Source organism: Mya arenaria, chromosome 8 (genome assembly GCF_026914265.1).
Source record: "Mya arenaria isolate MELC-2E11 chromosome 8, ASM2691426v1".
Lineage (NCBI taxonomy): Eukaryota > Metazoa > Mollusca > Bivalvia > Myida > Myidae > Mya > Mya arenaria.
Genome location: NC_069129.1, coordinates 72,268,257 through 72,291,728, shown reverse-complemented (window position 1 = coordinate 72,291,728; position 23,472 = coordinate 72,268,257). Strand labels below are relative to the sequence as shown.

General features: G+C 42.1%; 2 protein-coding genes across 2 annotated transcripts in view; one reads left to right on the top strand and one right to left on the bottom strand.

Moving 5' to 3' along the window:
* Positions 1–5,195, top strand: part of LOC128243886 (uncharacterized) — a 29,170-nt gene extending 23,975 nt beyond the window's left edge. The window contains exons 10-13 of the mRNA XM_052961872.1: positions 1,621–1,830; positions 3,905–4,042; positions 4,322–4,507; positions 4,987–5,195. Of these exons, the coding sequence (XP_052817832.1) occupies positions 1,621–1,830; positions 3,905–4,042; positions 4,322–4,507; positions 4,987–5,111 (659 nt within the window). The 3' untranslated portion in view covers positions 5,112–5,195. The remainder of the gene's footprint in view (positions 1–1,620; positions 1,831–3,904; positions 4,043–4,321; positions 4,508–4,986) is intronic.
* A 1,288-nt stretch (positions 5,196–6,483) lies between these two features.
* Positions 6,484–8,184, bottom strand: LOC128244548 (uncharacterized). Its single transcript, XM_052962545.1, has 3 exons — positions 7,900–8,184; positions 6,956–7,169; positions 6,484–6,731 (listed from the first exon to the last, which is right to left on the bottom strand). The coding sequence occupies exons 1-3, from the start codon at positions 8,182–8,184 to the stop codon at positions 6,484–6,486; spliced, it is 747 nt and encodes a 248-aa protein (XP_052818505.1).
* Positions 8,185–23,472: the final 15,288 nt, after the last annotated feature.

Here is a 23,472-nt window from a genome sequence, read left to right as displayed (position 1 = left end):
CGTAAGTGATCAAGGGCTTAGTCCCCAACTTAAGGCATACGTGATCATGGGCCTATTTTCCAACTCAAGGCAAAAGTGATCACGGGCCTTGTCCCTAAATCAAGGCGTAAGTTATCACGGGCCTTGTCCGAAAATCAAGGTGTAAGTGATCATGGGCCTAGTCACCAACTCAATGCGTAAGTGATCACGGGTCTAGGCCCCAACTCAAGGCGTAAGTAATCACGGGTCTAGGCCCCAACTCAAGGCGTAAGTGACCACGGGTCTAGGCCCAAACTCAATGCGTAAGCGATCATGGGTCTAAGACCCAACTCTATGCGTAACTGATCATGGGCCTAGTCACCAACTCAATGCGTAAACGATCACAGGTCTAAGCCCCGACGCAATGCGTAACTGATCACGGGTCAAGGCCCCAACTCAAGGCGTAAGTGATCATGGGCCTAGTCACCAACTCAAGGCGTAAGTAATCACGGGTCTAGGCCCCAACTCAAGGCGTAAGTGATCATGGGCCTAGGCCCCAACTCAAGGCGTAAGTAATCACGGGTCTAGGCCCCAACTCAAGGCGTAAGTAATCACGGGTCTAGGCCCCAACTCAAGGCGTAAGTGATCACGGGTCTAGGCCCCAACTCAAGGCGTAAGTGATCACGGGCCTAGGCCCCAACTCAAGGCGTAAGTGATCACGGGTCTAGGCCCCAACTCAATGCGTAAGTAATCACGGGTCTAGGCCCCAACTCAAGGCGTAAGTGATCATGGGCCTAGTCACCAACTCAAGGCGTGAGCGATCACGGGTCTAGGCCCCAACTCAATGCGTAACTGATCACGGGTCTAACCCCCAACTCAATGCGTAACTGAACACGGGTCTAGGCCCCAACTCGAGGCGTAAGTGATCATGGGCCTAGTCACCAACTCAAGGCGTAAGCGATCACGGGTCTAACCCCCAACTCAATGCGTAACTGATCACGGGTCTAGGCCCCAACTCAAGGCGTAAGTGATCATGGGCCTAGTCACCAACTCAAGGCGTAAGCGATCACGGTTCTAGGTCCCAACTCAAGGCATAAGCGATCACAGGTCTAGTGACCAACTCAAGGCGTGAGCGATCACGGGATAGGCCCCACCTCAAGGCATAAGTGATCACGGGTCTAGGCCCCAACTCAAGGCGTGAGCGATCACGGGTCTAGGCCCCAACTCAAGGGGTGAGCGATCACAGGTCTAGTCCCCAACTCAAGGCGTGAGCGATCACGGGTCTAGGCCCCAACTCAAGGCGTAAGTGATCACGGGTCTAGGCCCCAACTCAAGGCGTGAGCGATCACGGGTCTAGGCCCCAACTCAAGGCTTAAAGGATCATGTACCTAGTCCAAAAATCAAGGAATAAGTGATCATGGGTCTAAGCCCCCTTCGATATACAAGTGAATAAAAGTTTAAACTAAACTGAAGCGTCTTTGCATCGGAACGAATACATGATAAAGCTAAAATAAATACCTGATTGATGTCGATTTTTAGGGTCATTTGTGACTTTTCAACTTTAATGTAATATAACGCCGGACTCGAAGTGTTCAGACTGTAAATATTATATATAAATAATTCACGCCAAAACAATGTTTTTTTAAAATTCATTTTCTGCAGGTTGGAAAGAGAGTGGTCCAAACTCGCTCGAGATATATGAAGGAGTGACCTCCCTTGGTTCTCTCCTTGCGCGGTACACGACGGACAACTTTACGGCGGGGGACGTGCACTTCAGCCCGGGTGAGGGGCTATACATTCGCCTGCGTGGGGCATTCAACGTCGCTGATAGCTTGACAATGGTTTTCACCGCCGTCAGTAACTATACTGAACGTAAGAGACGTTTTGGCTAATCGTTAATTTAAGGAACATTTAAGCAATTATTAAGCTTTAGAAAAATAACATGTGTGAGCTTTTACCATGCTGAGCCGTTATTTTCGGTGTTATAGAAGTGCATTTGTTTTTGATCTTGTGGCCACGATTTACTTTATCGTTACCACGACTAATTTACCTCATTGCCAAGACTAAGTTATGTTTTGGCCACGACATACTTACTCGATACCAGGCCACGACATACTTACTCGATACCAGGCCACGACATACTTACTCGATACCAGGCCACGACATACTTACTCGATACCAGGCCACGACATACTTACTCGATACCAGGACTTCGCATACTTACTCGATACCAGGCCACGACATACTTACTCGATACCAGGACTTCGCATACTTACTCGATACCAGGACTTCGCATACTTACTCGATACCAGGACTTCGCATACTTACTCGATACCAGGACTTCGCATACTTACTCGATACCAGGACTTCGCATACTTACTCGATACCAGGACATCGCATACTTACTCGATACCAGGACTTCGCATACTTACTCGATACCAGGACTTCGCATACTTACTCGATACTAGGACTTCGTATACTTACTCGATACCAGGACTTCGCATACTTACTCGATACCAGGACTTCGCATACTTTCTCGATACCAGGACTTCGCATACTTACTCGATACCAGGCCACGACATACTTACTCGATACCAGGACTTCGCATACTTACTCGATACCAGGCCACGACATACTTACTCGATACCAGGCCACGACATACTTACTCGATACCAGGACTTCGCATACTTACTCGATACCAGGCCACGACATACTTACTCGATACCAGGCCACGACATACTTACTCGATACCAGGACTTCGCATACTTACTCGATACCAGGCCACGACATACTTACTCGATACCAGGACTTCGCATACTTACTCGATACCAGGACTTCGCATACTTACTCGATACCAGGACTTCGCATACTTACTCGATACCAGGCCACGACATACTTACTCGATACCAGGACTTCGCATACTTACTCGATACCAGGACTTCGCATACTTACTCGATACCAGGCCACGACATACTTACTCGATACCAGGACTTCGCATACTTACTCGAGACCAGGCCACGACATACTTACTCGATACCAGGACTTCGCATACTTACTCGATACCAGGACTTCGCATACTTACTCGATACCAGGCCACGACATACTTACTCGATACCAGGCCACGACATACTTACTCGATACCAGGACTTCGCATACTTACTCGATACCAGGCCACGACATACTTACTCGATACCAGGCCACGACATACTTACTCGATACCAGGACTTCGCATACTTACTCGATACCAGGCCACGACATACTTACTCGATACCAGGACTTCGCATACTTACTCGATACCAGGACTTCGCATACTTACTCGATACCAGGACTTCGCATACTTACTCGATACCAGGCCACGACATACTTACTCGATACCAGGACTTCGCATACTTACTCGATACCAGGACTTCGCATACTTACTCGATACCAGGACTTCGCATACTTACTCGATACCAGGACCTCGCATACTTACTCGATACCAGGACCTCGCATACTTACTCGATACCAGGACTTCGCATACTTACTCGATACCAGGACTTCGCATACTTACTCGATACCAGGACTTCGCATACTTACTCGATACCAGGCCACGACATACTTACTCGATACCAGGACTTCGCATACTTACTCGATACCAGGACTTCGCATACTTACTCGATACCAGGACTTCGCATACTTTAACAACGACTTAGAAATAACTTAGTCGTGGCAGCGATATTACTTAGACGTTGGGAAAAAAAATAAGTCGTGGTCACTTCATACTAAGTCGTGGGAACAAGTTAGAAGGTCTTGGCCACGAGACAAAATAAAATAAGCACAGCTCTATTCGTCAGCCAATAAACATACTCATCTAAATAAAATGCCTGAAGAACAACAACAATTTCTTTATACTATTTTCTTATATGTTTTAAAAATAACGTGTCTTCTTATACTCTCTCATGATCAGACGGTTGCCCGGCGACATCAACGTTTCTATGCGACAACCGGTGGTGTATCCATGACGACCTGACCTGTGATGGGATCGACCACTGTGGTGACAACTCGGACGAAAACCCGATCTTCACGTGCCCACGATTTAAACAACGTAAACATACTCTTTGATAACCGTATTGTCACTAAAGTGAGATTCAATGTGTAAGGGAAATTTCAATATGGGTTTAGGTCAAGTTATCAATAGGCTGTCATCAGATCAATATTATAACCACATGTCCCTTTAGATTTGTTTTTAAAAATGAATGTAGTAAAGATTCACTGAATTTTTACATTTATAAATTAAATTTATTTTGGGTAATATTTAGAAGAGAAGAGCTTTATTCGAACAGAAATCTTTAATATTCCTAAAACCACATACGATTACTTGCAGTTCCAAAACGTTTCAAGTCTCGCGAGAGGCCACGATATGTCACGGAGAAACGCACGATACAGACGACAACCGAGATGTCATGTTTCGGCAAGTTTCGTTGCCTTGACGACTCGGCGTGCATAGAAACGAGCCAGACATGTGATCAAGTGTTCCATTGTAATGACAGGTCCGATGAAATACACTGTGGTAAGAGGGTTGGAATAGTTAACATCAAATTATTTATACTTAATTGTGACGACAACTATAAGCTGAGATGAATCTCTCTCAAATGCGTTTTCTGGGTACAAAACAGAACTGGTGTCCTTTTGGAAAGGCCAGGAGAATGTATCCATGATTAGACTCAATCTCAACGAGGTCTTATTACAGACATTTCTCCCATAACCCCAGAAAGTTAAAGGGCTATACTGTGGATAATTGTATTAATACAAAACCTCGAGGTATTATTAACAGTTCACATTGTTTTCGTGTACAGCGGGCATCATAGCGCTTTTTGTCCAATGATTATTCAAGTGAACAAGTTCAAATAGAATATTCAGAGCAGCCTCGTCGGAATCTCGATGTGTATCAACATACTTGAAATCTTCTAGCATTTTAAACAAGTAATAACAATTTAACTTCTTTGCCAATATTAGAAACATGACTATTCAGTTTCCTTTCTCTTTCAGGAATCGAAATATTCCGCGGTGGAGCTACGAGAATCGAAAATTCAATAATTCCAGTTTTATTATTATTTTACGTGTGCTGTATTTTATGTCATACAAACATTTGTTCGTGTTTTGCCTTATTGTAAATATCTCTGTCTTGCTTTGTTATTTATTGATACAGTATTTTGTGATATAAAAAGCTATTGCTTCAAATTAAATCTTTTCTTATTTGTTAGTGTCTTGTCCATAACATTTCCCCAAATAACAGTGCAATAAGGCCATTTTTCATTTTATCACACCCCAGATAATTTTATCAAAATATTCGGCCATGTTGGAAATCCTTATTTTACCCATGGGTAAGGTTAAAAATGTTCCCGTATGGAAATTTTTTTCTTGTAATTACTTGTGGTAGATGCTTTTTCTCCCACCTCAATAAACAAAAATAAAGTCAAAATCTACTTTTTCGCTGGAACGCTATTGTGTGTGGTGAAAATATCTCGCGTCTAGATATTTTATTCATTCCAGCATGGCCAAATAGTTAGATATACTTATCTGGGGTGGGATAAAAGTTCATCCAAACCCTTGCAAAGGCTGTTCTGCGGAAACTCAGTAAACCTCATTTTCGTAAAACACCCAACGTTCGGGTTGGAATGAATCTTACACGAGCGGCCATGGAAGCTACTTATAATCTTATATGAATTAAGCATCATCTGGCTGCCCGGTTTTCATCCTCCGAAGTCAAAAAAGGAAAAAGATTAAACACGTTATTCATGTTCTCATATTGACAGGAGCAGGAGTCCAAGTTCCTGCTGTTTTATGAAAATGCTAAAATATTGCATATGCCATGTTTTTTTTTTCTCGACCCTTGTTTTTTTTCTTCCTAGAAGGTTTTGAATGGCAATATGCCTGTAGTCAGTTGAGAAATGCTATAATATATTGATTTTAAAAGTTTGTTACTGATTAGCAATTTACTTATAATTTAAATGGACAAATCGCCGTTAAATCGATTCGTTTCTGGTGCGTATAGTATTGCTTGATATTTCTATTATAGCCGAAATGGAAATATGCGATTTTTCCACATGCAACGTTCTTGTGGAATGTTGTCAATATTAATGGTAGCGATTTGTAACTGGTTGCCAGGCGTAATAACTACTTCAATCTTTGAGGGTAAATCAAAAAACGGTTTAAGTCCCTTTCTCACACAAAACACCACTTTTGTTCAAAGATACTTTATTGAGTATTCAGTCATACGAATAATATTATCAACGAACATGAGATTCAAGCAACACAACACACACTATTTCCTATCAGCACACAACAAGTTGGTAGTAGATAATATAAACTGTATTGAGCTTTTTTTCAAACAAAATACCACAGCTATTATAATTAGTGTACAAAATGGTTAGAAGAACAAAATCAATTGAACATTCTTTGGTAAACTCTGCACTATGGTGACTTAAACAATGGTTGGTAACTTGTTTTATAACGGAGTGTTAGGGGGGCAGCCAGCAATGCACTTTAACCGAACACATCTTTGCCGTCCATCAACACGCACTGTTTCTCTGTTGGGTGGAAAACGGACGTCTGCTTCTCCGTCTTGCATTCCGCCTGCAACGTCACGCGCTCCTCATCGCAGACGACATAGAACGGCGACCACTCCCTCCCAACCCATGCGTTCATCCCGTCCGGAAGTCCTGTGCACGTGGGGTGTTGCACATGACAGGGGATGCAGTGAGCGCTAGTGCACTGGTTAGCATCGTAATCGCCTGAAATTAAACGATAGGTACAATTATACTTGAGAAAACCAACAGAGCGTTATTTAACCCATAAAGATGACCACAATTCTTTCTGCCCCATGACCAAACAATATTGTCATATACTGACGCCATTTACACTTTTTATGACTACAGCGTTTCTTCATTCAAATGACAAAATGCTAATCAATAAATATAATTTTAAATAAAAATACTTTTCAAAATGCTATTCTTACATGGACTTTTAGGGATGATCTGGTCTTTCTCACAAGAGGCGTCTTTGAACGATTCGCACTTTCCGGAATCAGCCTTATACAGAAGCGGATACGGACATTCTCTTGTCACCATGGAGGCATTTCCGTCCGGAAGTTCAATACATTCGGCAAACTTCGCGCAGTTGCTCATGTCTGGAGCCGTGGATCCCGGTTTGCATGTTGGAGTTATTTTAATCTCACGGAACATAATGTCTTCAATAAGTGTTATTCCAGAACCTGCAATCACAAAATCTCTCAAGTTATGATTTTTTTAATAAATTGAACAAAGGCAATACGCGTAAACCATGCATAAAACATCTCTCACAATCAATAAAATACAAGGAGTGGCTGTTTGAAAATATTTAATGTAAATAAAATCCTAAGTTGCTATATAATTATTTGAGTATAAGTCAAAATAATAAAATGTTCTTAAAGCTGCACTCTAGCAGATTGGCAGTTATGACTTTTTATTCTATTTTTTGTGTGTCAGAATCAGCTGGTTCTGGTACCAATGCCTTCAGTTGTGTCATATAAGCTAAACCACATTAGAACAGATCTCAACTGTTTCGAAAACAACCGTAAAACTCATTTTTCTTAAAGCGTCGATAACGCTATTGCCACAATACATCAATTTTGGCTCACTCCAATACAACAAAATCAAGAAGTTGTCAACACGGTCAATCTGTGAGAGTTTAAAATACATATTTTGATCTTATGTGATTTTGCTTTGGAATATTTACCAAATACTAGTATCAACGGTCAATACAAAAGTTAAAAGATTATTTTCGGATTCATTTGTGCTGGTTTGTGAGATGCGCTGAGATTGTATTTTTTTGCTTGTGCAATGACTCGACTCAAATGTACAACCTATTAAATATTACTTATGACCTTTTTATGAACACAAACGTTCTACGTTGAACAAACACGTCTAAAGAGGAGTAAAACTTACAGTCATCCCATTCTGAGCCTACGGGCACGCACACAGGGTTGCCAGCGCCAATTACAAATCCCTCCGGGCAGGAGTACGTCACTGTCCTCCCGAGCAGACAGATAAACGCCGACGCGCAGTCTTCAGGTGTTCGTCGCCAGGTTAGGCTGTCTGCCAGGCGGCCCGAGCAGCTGACAACCGGGTACGCCACTTCTGCTTTCCCTCTTCCGGTCACAATAAACGCGGCTAATACGACGGTGACAAGCTGAAACGCGCACTCCATGATAAATACCACGATGGTTTATGTTTTAATACTTGAATGAAATAAAGCGTCTATGAATAAAAGGTTTATAGTTGCAATTGATAAATGAAACACCGTCGAATATCTAAGATGATATGAGCATGCGATCAGATATAATTGGATAGCCGACCACTTATGGCTTATATAGTGGCCATTATCAAAGCTGGAACGGAACTGTACCACCCACTGCCCCACTACATATCAAAGTAAAGATAAAAGGAAGGTTATGGTACGTCACTCCTTGTTTTGAAAATAATTCACAACTTAAAAACAAGGGGTGCGCTGTGTTCTGAAAATGTTTCATAAGGGCTTATCATGACTTTTCATATCGCTTTCTCCCAGGAGATAGGGCTGCGCCATGCTAGGACGCGTGAAACGGGCGATTAAATACGGGTAACATCTAAACATAGGAGATATTTAATTGCCTAATATTAGTTGAATTGCATCAGAAGCATTAACAAATCACGACTTCAATTAATGAGCGGAGGTATTTCGTCATTTTTGGAATGTTTTCGTGCCCTTTGCTAGTCGACAAAGACATCTCTTTCAAGAAGGAAGCAAAAACAGTATAACCTTGTAGCTGAGGTGGGACAAATAATCAGTGTACCCGTTTTACGTTCGTGTTTTTTCTTCTACTTGGATATCTGAAAATAAAAGTGTATTTTTTTTTTTTTAAATATATCAAAACCCTGAAATATACAATATTGGTATAACATAATATAGGTAAACAACTGTAAAATCGAAAATCTTAAAAAATAAGCCTATTTTTGATCAGAAACGGGACATTACAGTCAAATAACCGGACAATTATTCAATTTGAATTTTTAAAAGATGAACAACAACTATTTTATACATGTACAGGCTATGAGCATAGGCAGGTGTGATTTCAGTCCAAACCCGTTTTGAACCGTAATTTTCACACATTTTTGAATTCCTCACACGTATGTGACAAATTCGTACGAATATATCACAAATAGGTGTTGAATCATATTCACACACCCTTTTGTCATCACCTCGTAGTACCAACGAAATTTTCACATTTCGTTTATCGCTCGTTTATTAACTTAGGATAACAGCCGCCATATTTTTGAGCTACTATCAGTTCGCAAGTGTATCCTAAATTAAAAGGTACCCCACTCTCTGATTTAAAGGTGCATCTTTTTATTTAAAAGTGCAGTTTTGAAACAGAGTTGTACCTTTGAATTTCGATGTACGTCTGTATTCTTGAGGTGTACATAGAACATGAATTTGAATACCCCAAATAAAGAGATGCACCTGAATATAAGGACGACAAATCTAAAAATCCGAGCCCCGGGCACGCTGCGTAGCCAGACAGCCTTGTTTACCTGGCAACGAAGGTTCCTTCAAGTCGGATTTTTCTATCCGGACCGGAAACGCATGGCAGATATAATTAGTCCGTACAACCCCGAGGCTCCGACGTTAAACTTAAGTTAAATTATGGGAGGCGACGATGTGGTCAAAGTCCAACGTCGTTTTGACGTCGGATGTTTGCTAGGAACCTGCAGCCATGTGTATAGACCTTGGGTAAGTTCTCCATAGGTTATCGTTTGGTCAAATTGCAAATTTATAGAACTTGATTAGTCAATAGAAACTATTTGGGAATGATTTTGGTTAACCTTAACCAAACAAAAGTTAACCAATTATATATAATTGGATGCTGTCCTTAAATGGTGACATTGACTTTAAACTTACGCACCTGAAACATTGGTACTACATTTCGTCTTGATTCGTTGAGCATTTGGTGACCATGACCTTCAGTCGGCGAAACTGAAAAATGAGATATGCGTGTTGCCCGGATGAGGTGTACATTAACACAGTAGGGAACTAAAATCCGGTTATTTTAGAAGTATGAGTAAACACAAACGGCACCATCACTACACGTTACATTAAGATAATATACAAAAATGCATCTTGACGCTGCTGTTAAGCCACGGTCCTTAGTTTCGCACGCCACACATTGTCTTGGTGTGGCTACTTTTGAAGTAAGTTTTTTTTTTAATCAGTCTATGCATCACGTAGAAATTGACCGGACATGAACTGCGACAGACAGGCGGACGGAATCGAGATATCCTATAGTCCCACAGGCAGAAATGATAGTATATGCAGAGAACAACCATGATTTGCGTCAAACAGATATCAAGATAATAAATATTTAAGGATAACAGGTTTATGAACCATGGGACATTGACATTTGACCATGTGACCCCTTAAAGATGCATGAAACTTGTACTATACATAAGTAGTATCAGTATCGAAAGGTTATCAACATGTTGAGTGCTAAAAAAATGACATTTTTTACCCACTGTGACCCGAAAATAATTAATTGTTGTTTGATAATGCCTGGCAATAACATGGCAGAAATAACCTTCAATGCTCATCCATAGTTTTCTGAATTCATATTTGAAAATACTTTTACCATAGCACAACTACCATGTCAACAAACGCAGTCCCTAATCAAAAGTGTTGTTATCCCTGTCAGTATCTGTTTTTTTTTTAATTTCTGCAAAAGAGATGCAATTGTACTACAATAAAACTGCGACCGTTCGAACAGGCGGTCGATCGAGAGCTGGTGATCGTCGAGGTCCCTATTCCTTCTATTTTATACGAAATATACTGACTGTGGATCAGAAACTTGAATAAGTCGTAGACTCGAGAACGTTGCCGGTCCCAAATACACAAATCATGCCCAAAACTGTATGGTTACATAGAGTTCGTTATTTCACACATTTTTCCGAAAGAGTGTTTCTATATAAACAAACAATTGTCAGGTGTTTAAATTTAAGTTAATGGCTTCTGTGAGGTCCTAGAAATATCTGACACTGTTAATGTATTGTTAGAAAAACATGGCCAGACTTTTTGTCGCAATACCCGTTGTAACCCGGCTTATGTAAATAACTCTGAAAGTGTCCCAAAACGTGAACATTACTACCCTGATCTTCGTAAATTTAAAAGTATTGACGTCATTGGATATTCGCTCTTCAAATTGGTAGTGCTCATTAATAACGTTTTCCGACATATTTTGTATACTTCGTCTTATTGACCGTTCCAAGACGGCACCAAACAATCCTTGATAATCACACCTAGTTTTTTTTTAATATAGTGTAAATTTAATGTGCTGTGTTGTCTGTGGAGTTGTGTGCTGTTGTTCCATGTATCATGTTTGAGATCTTTTGTTTTTGTGTTCTATGGCATTGGTCTTAAACCTGTGCTGTTCAATACGGTATATATTTAAACTTTTGGCTACTGAGCTTGTTTCTGTAGTTTTTCATATACATATTGATTGTTTTCGACAACGATAAGTTTGTTATCGGTTAGAGAGGCCTATTGTTAGTTTTTCGGTATCGGAAGTAGACAACTGCCTTATATGGAAAATGCTTAAAATAGCACATGACGTATTGCAAAGATTACGACCTACGCACACTTCTGGAGAAATGACCCGGAAACTGATGCTTTCTGTCACGGGAAGCTCACGAGAGTGATTCAATTCGAATGTCCTGAGATTGAAAGTGAGATTTAAGCTTCCTTAGATTGTATCGCTGACCTTACTTGAAAACAAAATACTGCTCGCGCCTTTTTTGAATATAATTGTGGCTGCATTTAGTTCCTACACGTATATATCGCGTTTTCGCTTGTATTGTGAATCGTCATTTGATTTCGCGACTTTATTTAAAAAAAAGCAGGAATTTGTCTAAATTCTAGTTGTGTCGAGATGCACATCCAGGTCAAGGAGCGTGTGTTTTCTTCATTTGCAGGTTCAAGTGGATGTCTTGGTAGAGCGCTTGGGGCAGGTGATTCAAACGTACATCGTATCCAAGCAGCGATTCAAAATCGGTCAACTATTCGCTGCCTCCCAGTTTCAGGTACACATATTTTTTAAAAGGCAGATGCATGTTATCAAAATGATTATGGCCAACTATCTGCCTCAATATTGCATATGAATATGGAATGTATTATGACAAAATATTCTGCCTCAATATTCTCCTTCAGTTTTGCAGACGTCATATTTCATCAACAGCAATACCTTTATCCTTATATTATTCATTTCGCTCCGATATATTTTACGGTTATCACTGTAAACACTATGTTAGTGTATATGGAGGCTATTCGTTGCCAAAAGTCTCGACGTGTAATTCCCACAATTTGCTTCTTAATCGTACTAAATATCTCTTACATTTGTCAATGTAGACGTGCTATTTGTTGTTTCTATTCGTCAGTTTTTCCGTATTGATTTGTCATTTGTCATTATAGTAGTCAAAATGTATATTTGTCAGATCGACCCTGTATAAACTCACTAAAACATAGATCGTATAACTTGCCTTTAACAATATGATGATGTAATTTATAAAGCCGAATCATGCATATGTAAAACTGCAATCCTACAGTCGACACTCGCATTCGTAAATTGAACATTTGCAGTCTAACAAGTCCAGGTTTACAAAAGTCAATTGACAAGTTCAGAATTACAAGGATAGACGATTTCGCCTATACCTTATATGGTAAATGTCACCGAAAGAAACGAAGGTGAATGGGTGGAGCTAACGAATCAGATTTTCTTTCGTTTATTTCCGTCGAATCAAGCAAGGGAGATAACATCTTCGCCTACCTCCTGTAAATTCCCGGTTGTAAGTCCGAGTACTCTCTCTCTCTATTTCACAATAAAAACTAAAATTAACTTCATCTTTTATTCTATTTTGACGATCAATGTTCCTAAATGGGTTATAAATCACCATATTATTTAGTCAATTGCAGTTGGGTGTATCTGAGCTGGGCTCACGGACCCAGAATTATACTGCCACTGTCATTTTTTTTACTTATATACCCAAGCAAGCAAAAATTGTTCATTTATTTTATTTACAAGTGGACCATGGGCGGGTCGTTCAGTGGGGGGGGGGCTGTAGGGCCTGTGTCCCCCCCAAGTTGGCCCGCAAGTAAACTTAAAGGTTAATTTTTTTGTCAATATTTCTCAGAAAAAAAGTACTTAATTACGCCATAATGCACCAATTCAGACAAAAAAATATTTAAAATATTCTAGGGGGAGTAACCCTAAACCCCACTTCCCACATTTTAAACATATTAATGTCATGCCAACTCGAGGGATCATGTCCAAAAAGTTGTGCCCCTAAGTAACGCCCCTCTAACGCAAGTCCCTGTTCAAAACCTGCTCCAGCAACCCACGAAACTTTTGATGGACATCATAATGATATCCACCTAGTTTTGTCTGATGTTATACATTTACTATCTTAATAAGCATGTATGGTGTAAACGTGTAATTTCAATACATCATTGAAACAAAATATCCATGTGGATGGAAGAACAGCCCTCCAACCCACTTGTGTCACCCAGTTATGAATTACGGGATCAGCCACTGTGAACCATAACAATCAAGTGGGGGATTTCAAGAACATGAAAAAATAGATATCGTGAGTCTTAGATTAGAAAAACAAACGCGCGAACTTTCCCCTCCAAAAGGGCTAGGTCCGCTTCACCTAAATGTGAAAAAAAGCCCTGACTGTTGAGTGTGGGTGGGGTATAAAAGGTAGCAGCAAGTAATAATTGTTTATTAGTAATAAATTGACTTCATCATTAAAATACTTTATTAATTACCTATAAAATAATATTCGTTACAGTATAATGTACGAGTTATATGAAGTTGTAATCTTAGTGTATTTTATCCATACAGTTCCAGCTACCAGGTAAGAAACCTCTGGGGCATCTTAGTGAATAATTTCAACTTAATGAAAATTTAGATTTTTTTCTTCGTAAATTTTAAATGATCTAGTATTACTTGCAATCTTAAACATTGCAAAAAGGCAAGAAATTGTCCTCTAATGGTAGAATTTAAAATAGTGTTTTTAGTAATTTAAAGCTGCACTCTCACAGATTGACAGTTTTGACAACCTTTCATTGTCCCAGACTCGGCTGATGTTGGCAGCAATGCTTTCTATACAAATAATAAGATTACTCACAATAAAACAGATCTAAATTGTTTGGAAAACTGCCGACATTTTTCATTTTTCTTTAAACGTTACTGTAGTATCACTTTTAGCCATAAAAACTTCAATTTGCGAACGTAAAACTGAAAAACTGTATCTGATCCTTTGTAAGCAGTCTTATACCACTGGTATCCAGACATTTACGTAAAAATTGGCTAATTCCAAAACAAAAATAAAAATAGTTGTCAACACGGTCAATCTGTGAGAGTGCAGCTTTAAAAGAAAAATAAGACAATGGGACTTTTCATTTTTGAAGTATAATTTAATGCTAATGACTTACATTTTGTTGTGTTTGAGTCAAGTATCATTTTGCATACATCTCATTTCATATCATATGTGCGTATTAATTACTATTATATAGACAAAAACATGTTGTAATATCATATATAATTTTATTCGACATGAAATAATTTATAATCCATCCTGTTTCCAAATCATAGTCCATAGTGTCATAATTTAGATGATTCGTAATGTCCTTAATAAGGTTCGCAATGTCCATGGTCCAAAGTATCCATAATTGGTTTAAATAGAGCCGAGTGATAGCGGAACTTTCCGAAAGACGTAAGGAGGAGTTAAGACATGGTTAAGGCGGAGTTAAGACATGGTTAAGGCGGAGCTATCTATAAATTAAATTAAATTCATCTCGTTAACATGTTCAACTGCGAATGAAAAGTCACCACCATACAATGCACTTTGTAGAACTACGAACTGAAATCTGTCTTCTACACACCGCAATGTAAAATTCGGCATGTGACTTTCACAGAATGACGTGTGTTTAACATACACAACTTTATAAACACGACTGAATCGTCTGTTGAATAGATGCAACGAGAATAAAACTCCAATCGGTACAATGAAAAATGAAAATGTGCAGTGTAAAATGTAAACATACAACCGATGAGTTGGCGGTTGTAAAATGTAAATTGGTAAATCATCAATGATACAAACCTAAAATACACACATACACGTCTGGACTTTTGGCAACGAATAGCCTCCATAAGTGTAGCACTGTTATTTTAAGGGTATCTTATGAGGAAAAGTGTGTCAAATGTGCGCTTTCAACCCGCAACAGCAAGAACGCCAGAACGGTGCTCGAACCAACTGAGCTTTCCGGGTATGTAGAAATTCTTGTCCACACACTCTCTTATTTTCCCCATATTTACATTTAAGGCTGATTCTGGCACTCCGGCCTTTATTTTCTGACATCAGTCAAGTCATCCTTGGAGGAAATGAAAAGCAACAAGTGTGCGGGCCGGACACAAGAACACCAAAACAATAGCACAGCCCTCTAAATAATTGGCTAGCTAGGCACCTGGTTCTTACACCTGTACGCACACGCACGCATATACACACATACACTTTATGCCTTCCACCAATAACCTTTTAGGCTGATCCGTAGATTCGTGCATTTCACTTTTGATATATCAGCTAAGTAGTCCTGCGAGGAAAAGGGCGTCCTATGTGTGGCTTGAACCCATGACTGCACTAGCATGGAATTCCAGTGATAACTTTTGTGCAATTAACTGCCTTCTAAAGGCTGTTTGCCAGTGCCATAAAAAATATTCATTTTCCCCAAAATATTCTTATTTTTTTATCCAATTTCGTATTTGCAAATTACGTTTATGAAAACAAATTGCAATGAATTTCTATAAAAAAAATCTTGACACACTTTTTTACTGCATAATGTTTGCATAAATAAGTTATAACATATATATTTATCATTACCCACACACTGTATACTCCTCTCCGCTCACCAGCTTATTACACCCCTTGACCCTAATTAACCTATTAGAAGATCCTGGCACCTTACCTTTTACTGACACTTGCAAGGAAATATTTGGAGGAAATAATGTTTGTTTGATTAATAGCCTTGTTTAGGACTCAAACCCATAGCGGCAGGAACACCAGCACTGTGCTCTAACCAACTGTGCTTACTGGGCTCTATCCAACTGAGCTCTAACCAACTGAGCTTACTGGGCTCTTACCAACTGAGCTTACTGTGCTCTAACCAACTGAGCTTACTGGGCTCTAACCAACTGAGCTTACTGTGCTATAACCAACTGAGCTTACTGGGCTCTAACCAACTGAGCTTACTGGGCTCTAACCAACTGAGCTTACTGGGCTCTAACCAACTGAGCTTACTGGGCTCTAACCAACTGAGCTTCCTGGACTCTAACCAACTGATCTTACTGGGCTCTAACCAACTGAGCTTACTGGGCTCTTACCAACTGTGCTCACTGTGCTCTAACCAACAATGAGCTTACTGTGCTCTTACCAACTGAGCTTATTGGGCTCTAACCAACTGAGCATACTGGGTTCTAACCAACTGAGCTCTAACCAACTGAGCTTACTTGGGTCTAACCAACTGAGCTTACTGGGCTCTTACCAACTGTGCTCTAACCAACTGTGCTTACTGGGCTCTTACCAACTGTGCTCTTACCAACTGAGCTTACTGTGCTCTAACCAACTGAGCTTACTGGGCTCTTACCAACTGTGCTCTAACCAACTGAGCTTACTGGGCTCTTACCAACTGTGCTCTAACCAACTGAGCTTACTGGGCTCTTACCAACTGTGCTCTAACCAACTGAGCTTACTGTGCGGTAACCAACTGAGCTTACTGGGCTGTAACCAACTGAGCTTACTAGGCTCTAACCAACTGAGCTTACTGTGCGGTAACCAACTGAGCTTACTGGGCTGTAACCAACTGAGCTTACTAGGCTCTAACCAACTGTGCTTACTGTGCTCTAACCAACTGAGCTTACTAAGCTCTAACCAACTAAGCTTGCTGGGCTCTTACCAACTGAGCTTACTGGGCTCTAACCAACTGAGCTTACTGGGCTCTTACCAACTGTGCTTACTGGGCTCTAACCAACTGAGCTTACTGGGCTATAACCAACTGAGCTTACTTGGCTCTAACCAACTGTGCTTACTGGGCTCTTACAAACTGTGCTTACTGGGCTCTAACCAACTGTGCTTACTGGGCTCTAACCAACTGAGCTTACTGGGCTCTAACAAACTGTGCTTACTGGGCTCTAACCAACTGTGAGCTTACTGGGCTCTTACCAACTGAGCTTACTGGGCTCTAACCAACTGTGAGCTTACTGGGCTCTAAACAACTGAGCTTACTGGGCTCTTACCAACTGAGCTTACTGGGCTTAACCAACTGAGCTTACTGTGCTCTAACCAACTGAGCTTACTGGGCTCTAACCAACTGAGCTTACTGTGCTCTAACCAACTGAGCTTACTGGGCTCTAACCAACTGAGCTTACTGTGCTCTAACCAACTGAGCTTACTGGGCTCTAACCAACTGAGCTTACTGGGCTCTAACCAACTGAGCTTACTGTGCGGTAACCAACTGAGCTTACTGGACTGTAACCAACTGAGCTTACTAGGCTCTAACCAACTGTGCTTACTGTGCTCTAACCAACTGAGCTTACTAAGCTCTAACCAACTAAGCTTGCTGGGCTCTTACCAACTGAGCTTACTGGGCTCTAACCAACTGAGCTTACTGGGCTCTTACCAACTGTGCTTACTGGGCTCTAACCAACTGAGCTTACTGGGCTATAACCAACTGAGCTTACTTGGCTCTAACCAACTGTGCTTACTGGGCTCTTACAAACTGTGCTTACTGGGCTCTAACCAACTGTGCTTACTGGGCTCTAACCAACTGAGCTTACTGGGCTCTAACAAACTGTGCTTACTGGGCTCTAACCAACTGTGAGCTTACTGGGCTCTAAACAACTGAGCTTACTGGGCTCTAATCAACTGTGAGCTTACTGGGCTCTAACCAACTGAGCTTACTGGGCTCTAACCAACTGAGCTTACTGGGCTCTAACCAACTGAGCTTACTGTGCTCTAACCAACTGAGCTTACTGGGCTCTAACCAACTGAGCTTACTGTGCTATAACCAACTGAGCTTACTGGGCTCTAACCAACTGAGCTTACTGTGCTCTAACCAACTGAGTTTACTGGGCTCTAACCAACTGAGCTTACTTGGCTCTAACCAACTGTGCTTACTGGGCTCTTACAAACTGTGCTTACTGGGCTCTAACCAACTGTGCTTACTGGGCTCTAACCAACTGAGCTTACTGGGCTCTAACAAACTGTGCTTACTGGGCTCTAACCAACTGTGAGCTTACTGGGCTCTAAACAACTGAGCTTACTGGGCTCTAACCAACTGTGAGCTTACTGGGCTCTAAACAACTGAGCTTACTGGGCTCTTACCAACTGAGCTTACTGGGCTTAACCAACTGAGCTTACTGTGCTCTAACCAACTGAGCTTACTGGGCTCTAACCAACTGAGCTTACTGTGCTATAACCAACTGAGCTTACTGGGCTCTAACCAACTGAGCTTACTGTGCTCTAACCAACTGAGCTTACTGGGCTGTAACCAACTGAGCTTACTAGGCTCTAACCAACTGAGCTTACTGTGCGGTAACCAACTGAGCTTACTGGACTGTAACCAACTGAGCTTACTAGGCTCTAACCAACTGTGCTTACTGTGCTCTAACCAACTGAGCTTACTAAGCTCTAACCAACTAAGCTTGCTGGGCTCTTACCAACTGAGCTTACTGGGCTCTAACCAACTGAGCTTACTGGGCTCTTACCAACTGTGCTTACTGGGCTCTAACCAACTGAGCTTACTGGGCTCTAACCAACTGAGCTTACTTGGCTCTAACCAACTGTGCTTACTGGGCTCTTACAAACTGTGCTTACTGGGCTCTAACCAACTGTGCTTACTGGGCTCTAACCAACTGAGCTTACTGGGCTCTAACCAACTGTGCTTACTGGGCTCTAACCAACTGTGAGCTTACTGGGCTCTAAACAACTGAGCTTACTGGGCTCTAACCAACTGAGCTTACTGGGCTCTAACCAACTGAGCTTACTGGGCTCTAACCAACTGAGCTTACTGGGCTTAACCAACTGAGCTTACTGTGCTCTAACCAACTGAGCTTACTGGGCTCTAACCAACTGAGCTTACTGTGCTATAACCAACTGAGCTTACTGGGCTCTAACCAACTGAGCTTACTGTGCTCTAACCAACTGAGCTTACTGGGCTCTAACCAACTGAGCTTACTGTGCTCTAACCAACTGAGCTTACTGGGCTCTAACCAACTGTGCTTACTGGGCTCTTACCAACTGAGCTTACTGGGCTCTTACCAACTGAGCTTACTGTGCTCTAACCAACTGAGCTTACTGGGCTCTAACCAACTCAGCTTACTGTGCTATAACCAACTGAGCTTACTGGGCTCTAACCAACTGAGCTTACTGGGCTCTAACCAACTGAGCTTACTGGGCTCTAACCAACTGAGCTTACTGGGCCCTAAGCAACTGAGCTTACTGGGCTATAACCAACTGAGCTTACTGAGCTCTAACCAACTGAGCTTACTGGGCTATAACCAACTGAGCTTACTGTGCTCTAACCAACTGAGCTTACTGGGCTCTAACCAACTGAGCTTACTGGGCTCTAATCAGCTAAGCTTACTGAGCTCTAATCAACTGAGCTTACTGGGCTCTAACCAACTGAGTTTACTGGGCTCTAACCAACTGAGCTTACTGAGCTCTAACCAACTGAGCTTACTGGGCTCTAACCAACTGAGCTTACTGTGCTCTTACCAACTGAGCTTACTGGGCTCTAACCAACTGAGCTAACTGGGCTCTATCCAACTGAGCTTACTGAGCTCTAACCAACTGAGCTTACTGTGCTCTATCCAACTGAGCTTATTGAGCTCTAACCAACTGAGCTTACTGTGCTCTAATCAACTGAGCTTACTGGGCTCTAACCAACTGAGCTTACTGTGATCTAACCAACTGAGCTTACTGAGCTCTAACCAACTGAGCTTACTGGGTTCTAACCAACTGAGCTTACTGTGCTCTAACCAACTGAGCTTACTGGGCTCTAACCAACTGAGCTTACTGTGCTATAACCAACTCTGCTTACTGTGCTCCAACCAACTGAGCTTACTGGGCTCTAACAAACTGTGCTTACTGGGCTCTTACTAACTGAGCTTACTGGGCTCTTACCAACTGAGTTTACTGGGCTCTAACCAACTGAGCTTACTGTGCTCTAACCAACTGAGCTTACTGGGCTCTAACCAACTGTGCTAACTGTGCTCTAACCAACTGAGCTTACTGGGCTATTACCAACTGTGCTCAAACCAACTGAGCTTACTGGGCTTTTACCAACTGAGCTTACTATGCTCTAACCAACTGAGCTTACTGTGCTCTAAACAACTGAGCTTACTGGGCTCTAACCAACTGAGCTTCCTGGAATCTAACTAACTGAGCTTACTGGGCTCTAACCAACTGAGCTTACTGGGCTCTTACCAACTGTGCTCACTGTGCTCTAACCAACTGTGAGCTTACTGTGCTCTTACCAACTGAGCTTATTGGGCTCTAACCAACTGAGCTTACTGGGCTCTTACCAACTGTGCTCTAACCAACTGTGCTTACTGGGCTCTTACCAACTGTGCTCTTACCAACTGAGCTTACTGTGCTCTAACCAACTGAGCTTACTGGGCTCTTACCAACTGTGCTCTAACCAACTGAGCTTACTGGGCTCTTACCAACTGTGCTCTAACCAACTGAGATTACTGTGCTGTAATCAACTGAGCTTACTAGGCTCTAACCAACTGTGCTTACTGTGCTCTAACCAACTGACCTTACTAAGCTCTAACCAACTAAGCTTGCTGGGCTCTTACCAACTGAGCTTACTGGGCTCTAACCAACTGAGCTTACTGGGCTCTTACCAACTGTGCTTACTGGGCTCTAACCAACTGTGCTTACTGGGCTCTAACCAACTGAGGTTACTGGGCTCTAACAAACTGTGCTTACTGGGTTCTAACTAACTGTGAGCTTACTCGGCTCTTATCAACTGAGCTCACTTGGCTCTAACCAACTGAGCTTACTGGGCTCTAACCAACTGTGCTCACTGTGCTCTTACCAACTGAGCTTACTGGGCTCTTACCAACTGTGCTCTAATCAACTGAGCTAACTGGGTTCTTACCAACTGAGCTTACTATGCTCTAACAAACTGAGCTTACTGTGCTCTAACCAACTGAGCTTACTGGGCTCTAACCAACTGAGCTTACTGGGCTCTATCCAACTGAGCTTACTGGGCTCTAACCAACTGTGCTCACTGTGCTCTAACCAACTGAGCTTACTGGGATCTTACCAACTGAGCTTACTGTGCTCTAACCAACTGTGCTTACTGGGCTCTTACCAACTGTGCTTTTACCAACTGAGCTTACTGTGCTCTAACCAACTGAGCTCTTACCAACTGTGCTCTAACCAACTGAGCTTACTGGGCTCTTACCAACTGTGCTCTAACCAACTGAGATTACTGTGCTGTAACCAACTGAGCTTACTGGGCTCTAACCAACTGAGCTTACTGGGCTCTAACCAACTGAGCTTACTGGGCTCTAAGCAACTGAGCTTACTGGGCTATAACCGACTGAGCTTACTGAGCTCTAACCAACTGAGCTTACTTGGCTCTAACCAACTGAGCTTACTGGGCTCTAACCAACTGAGCTTACTGTGATCTAACCAACTGAGCTTACTGAGCTCTAACCAACTGAGCTTACTGGGTTCTAACCAACTGAGCTTACTGGGCTCTAACCAACTGAGCTTACTGGGCTCTAACCAACTGAGCTTACTGGGCTCTAACCAACTGAGCTTACTGGGCTCTAACCAACTGTGCTTACTGGGCTCTAACCAACTGTGAGCTAACTGTGCTCTAACCAACTGAGCTTACTGGGTTCTAACCAACTGTGCTTACTGGGTTCTAACCAACTGTGCTCTAACCAACTGAGCTTACTTGGCTCTAACCAACTGTGCTTACTGGGCTCTAACCAACTGAGCTTACTGGGCTCTAACCAACTGAGCTCTAACCAACTGAGCTTACTGGGCTCTTACCAACTGAGCTTACTGGGCTCTAACCAACTGAGCTCTAACCAACTGTGCTTACTGGGCTCTAACCAACTGTGAACTTACTGTGCTCTAACCAACTGAGCTTACTGGGCTCTAACCAACTGTGCTTACTGGGTTCTAACCAACTGAGCTCTAACCAACTGAGCTTACTTGGCTCTAACCAACTGTGCTTACTGTGCTCTAACCAACTGAGCTTACTGGGCTCTAAACAACTGAGCTTACTGTGCTCTAACCAACTGAGCTCTAACCAACTGAGCTTACTGGGCTCTTACCAACTGAGCTTACTGGGCTCTAACCAACTGAGCTTACTTGGCTCTAACCAACTGAGCTTACTGGGCTCTAACCAACTGAGCTTACTGGGCTCTTACCAACTGTGCTTACTGGGCTCTAACCAACTGAGCTTACTGGGCTCTAACCAACTGTGCTTACTGGGTTCTAACCAACTGTGCTCTAACCAACTGAGCTTACTGGGCTCTAACCAACTGTGCTTACTGGGCTCTAACCAACTGGGCTTACTGGGCTCTAACCAACTGAGCTCTAACCAACTGAGCTTACTGGGCTCTTACCAACTGAGCTTACTGGGCTCTAACCAACTGAGCTCTAACCAACTGTGCTTACTGGGCTCTAACCAACTGTGAACTAACTGTGCTCTAACCAACTGAGCTTACTGGGCTCTAACCAACTGTGCTTACTGGGTTCTAACCAACTGAACTCTAACCAACTGAGCTTAATTGGCTCTAACCAACTGTGCTTACTGTGCTCTAACCAACTGAGCTTACTGGGCTCTAAACAACTGAGCTTACTGTGCGCTAACCAACTGAGCTCTAACCAACTGAGCTTACTGGGCTCTTACCAACTGAGCTTACTGGGCTCTAACCAACTGAGCTTACTTGGCTCTAACCAACTGAGCTTACTGGGCTCTTACCAACTGTGCTTACTGGGCTCTAACCAACTGTGCTTACTGGGCTCTAACCAACTGAGCTTACTGGGCTCTAACCAACTGTGCTTACTGGGCTCTAACCAACTGAGCTTACTGGGCTCTAACCAACTGAGCTTACTGGGCTCTAACCAACTGAGCTTACTGGGCTCTAACCAACTGTGCTTACTGGGCTCTAACCAACTGTGAGCTAACTGTGCTCTATCCAACTGAGCTTACTGGGCTCTAACCAACTGTGCTTACTGGGTTCTAACCAACTGTGCTCTAACCAACTGAGCTTACTTGGCTCTAACCAACTGTGCTTACTGGGCTCTAACCAACTGAGCTTACTGGACTCTAACCAACTGAGCTCTAACCAACTGAGCTTACTGGGCTCTTACCAACTGAGCC

Bases quoted from the DNA above. Each gene is read 5' to 3' on its own strand.
- LOC128244548 (XM_052962545.1), bottom strand. From the start codon at position 8,184: ATGGAGTGCGCGTTTCAGCTTGTCACCGTCGTATTAGCCGCGTTTATT. The intron at 7,170-7,899 runs GTGTTTGTTCAA...ATGTTCCGTGAG, and splicing joins AGTTTTACTCCTCTTTAGAC to ATTAAAATAACTCCAACATG. The intron at 6,732-6,955 runs GTAAGAATAGCA...GTTTAATTTCAG, and splicing joins GATCATCCCTAAAAGTCCAT to GCGATTACGATGCTAACCAG.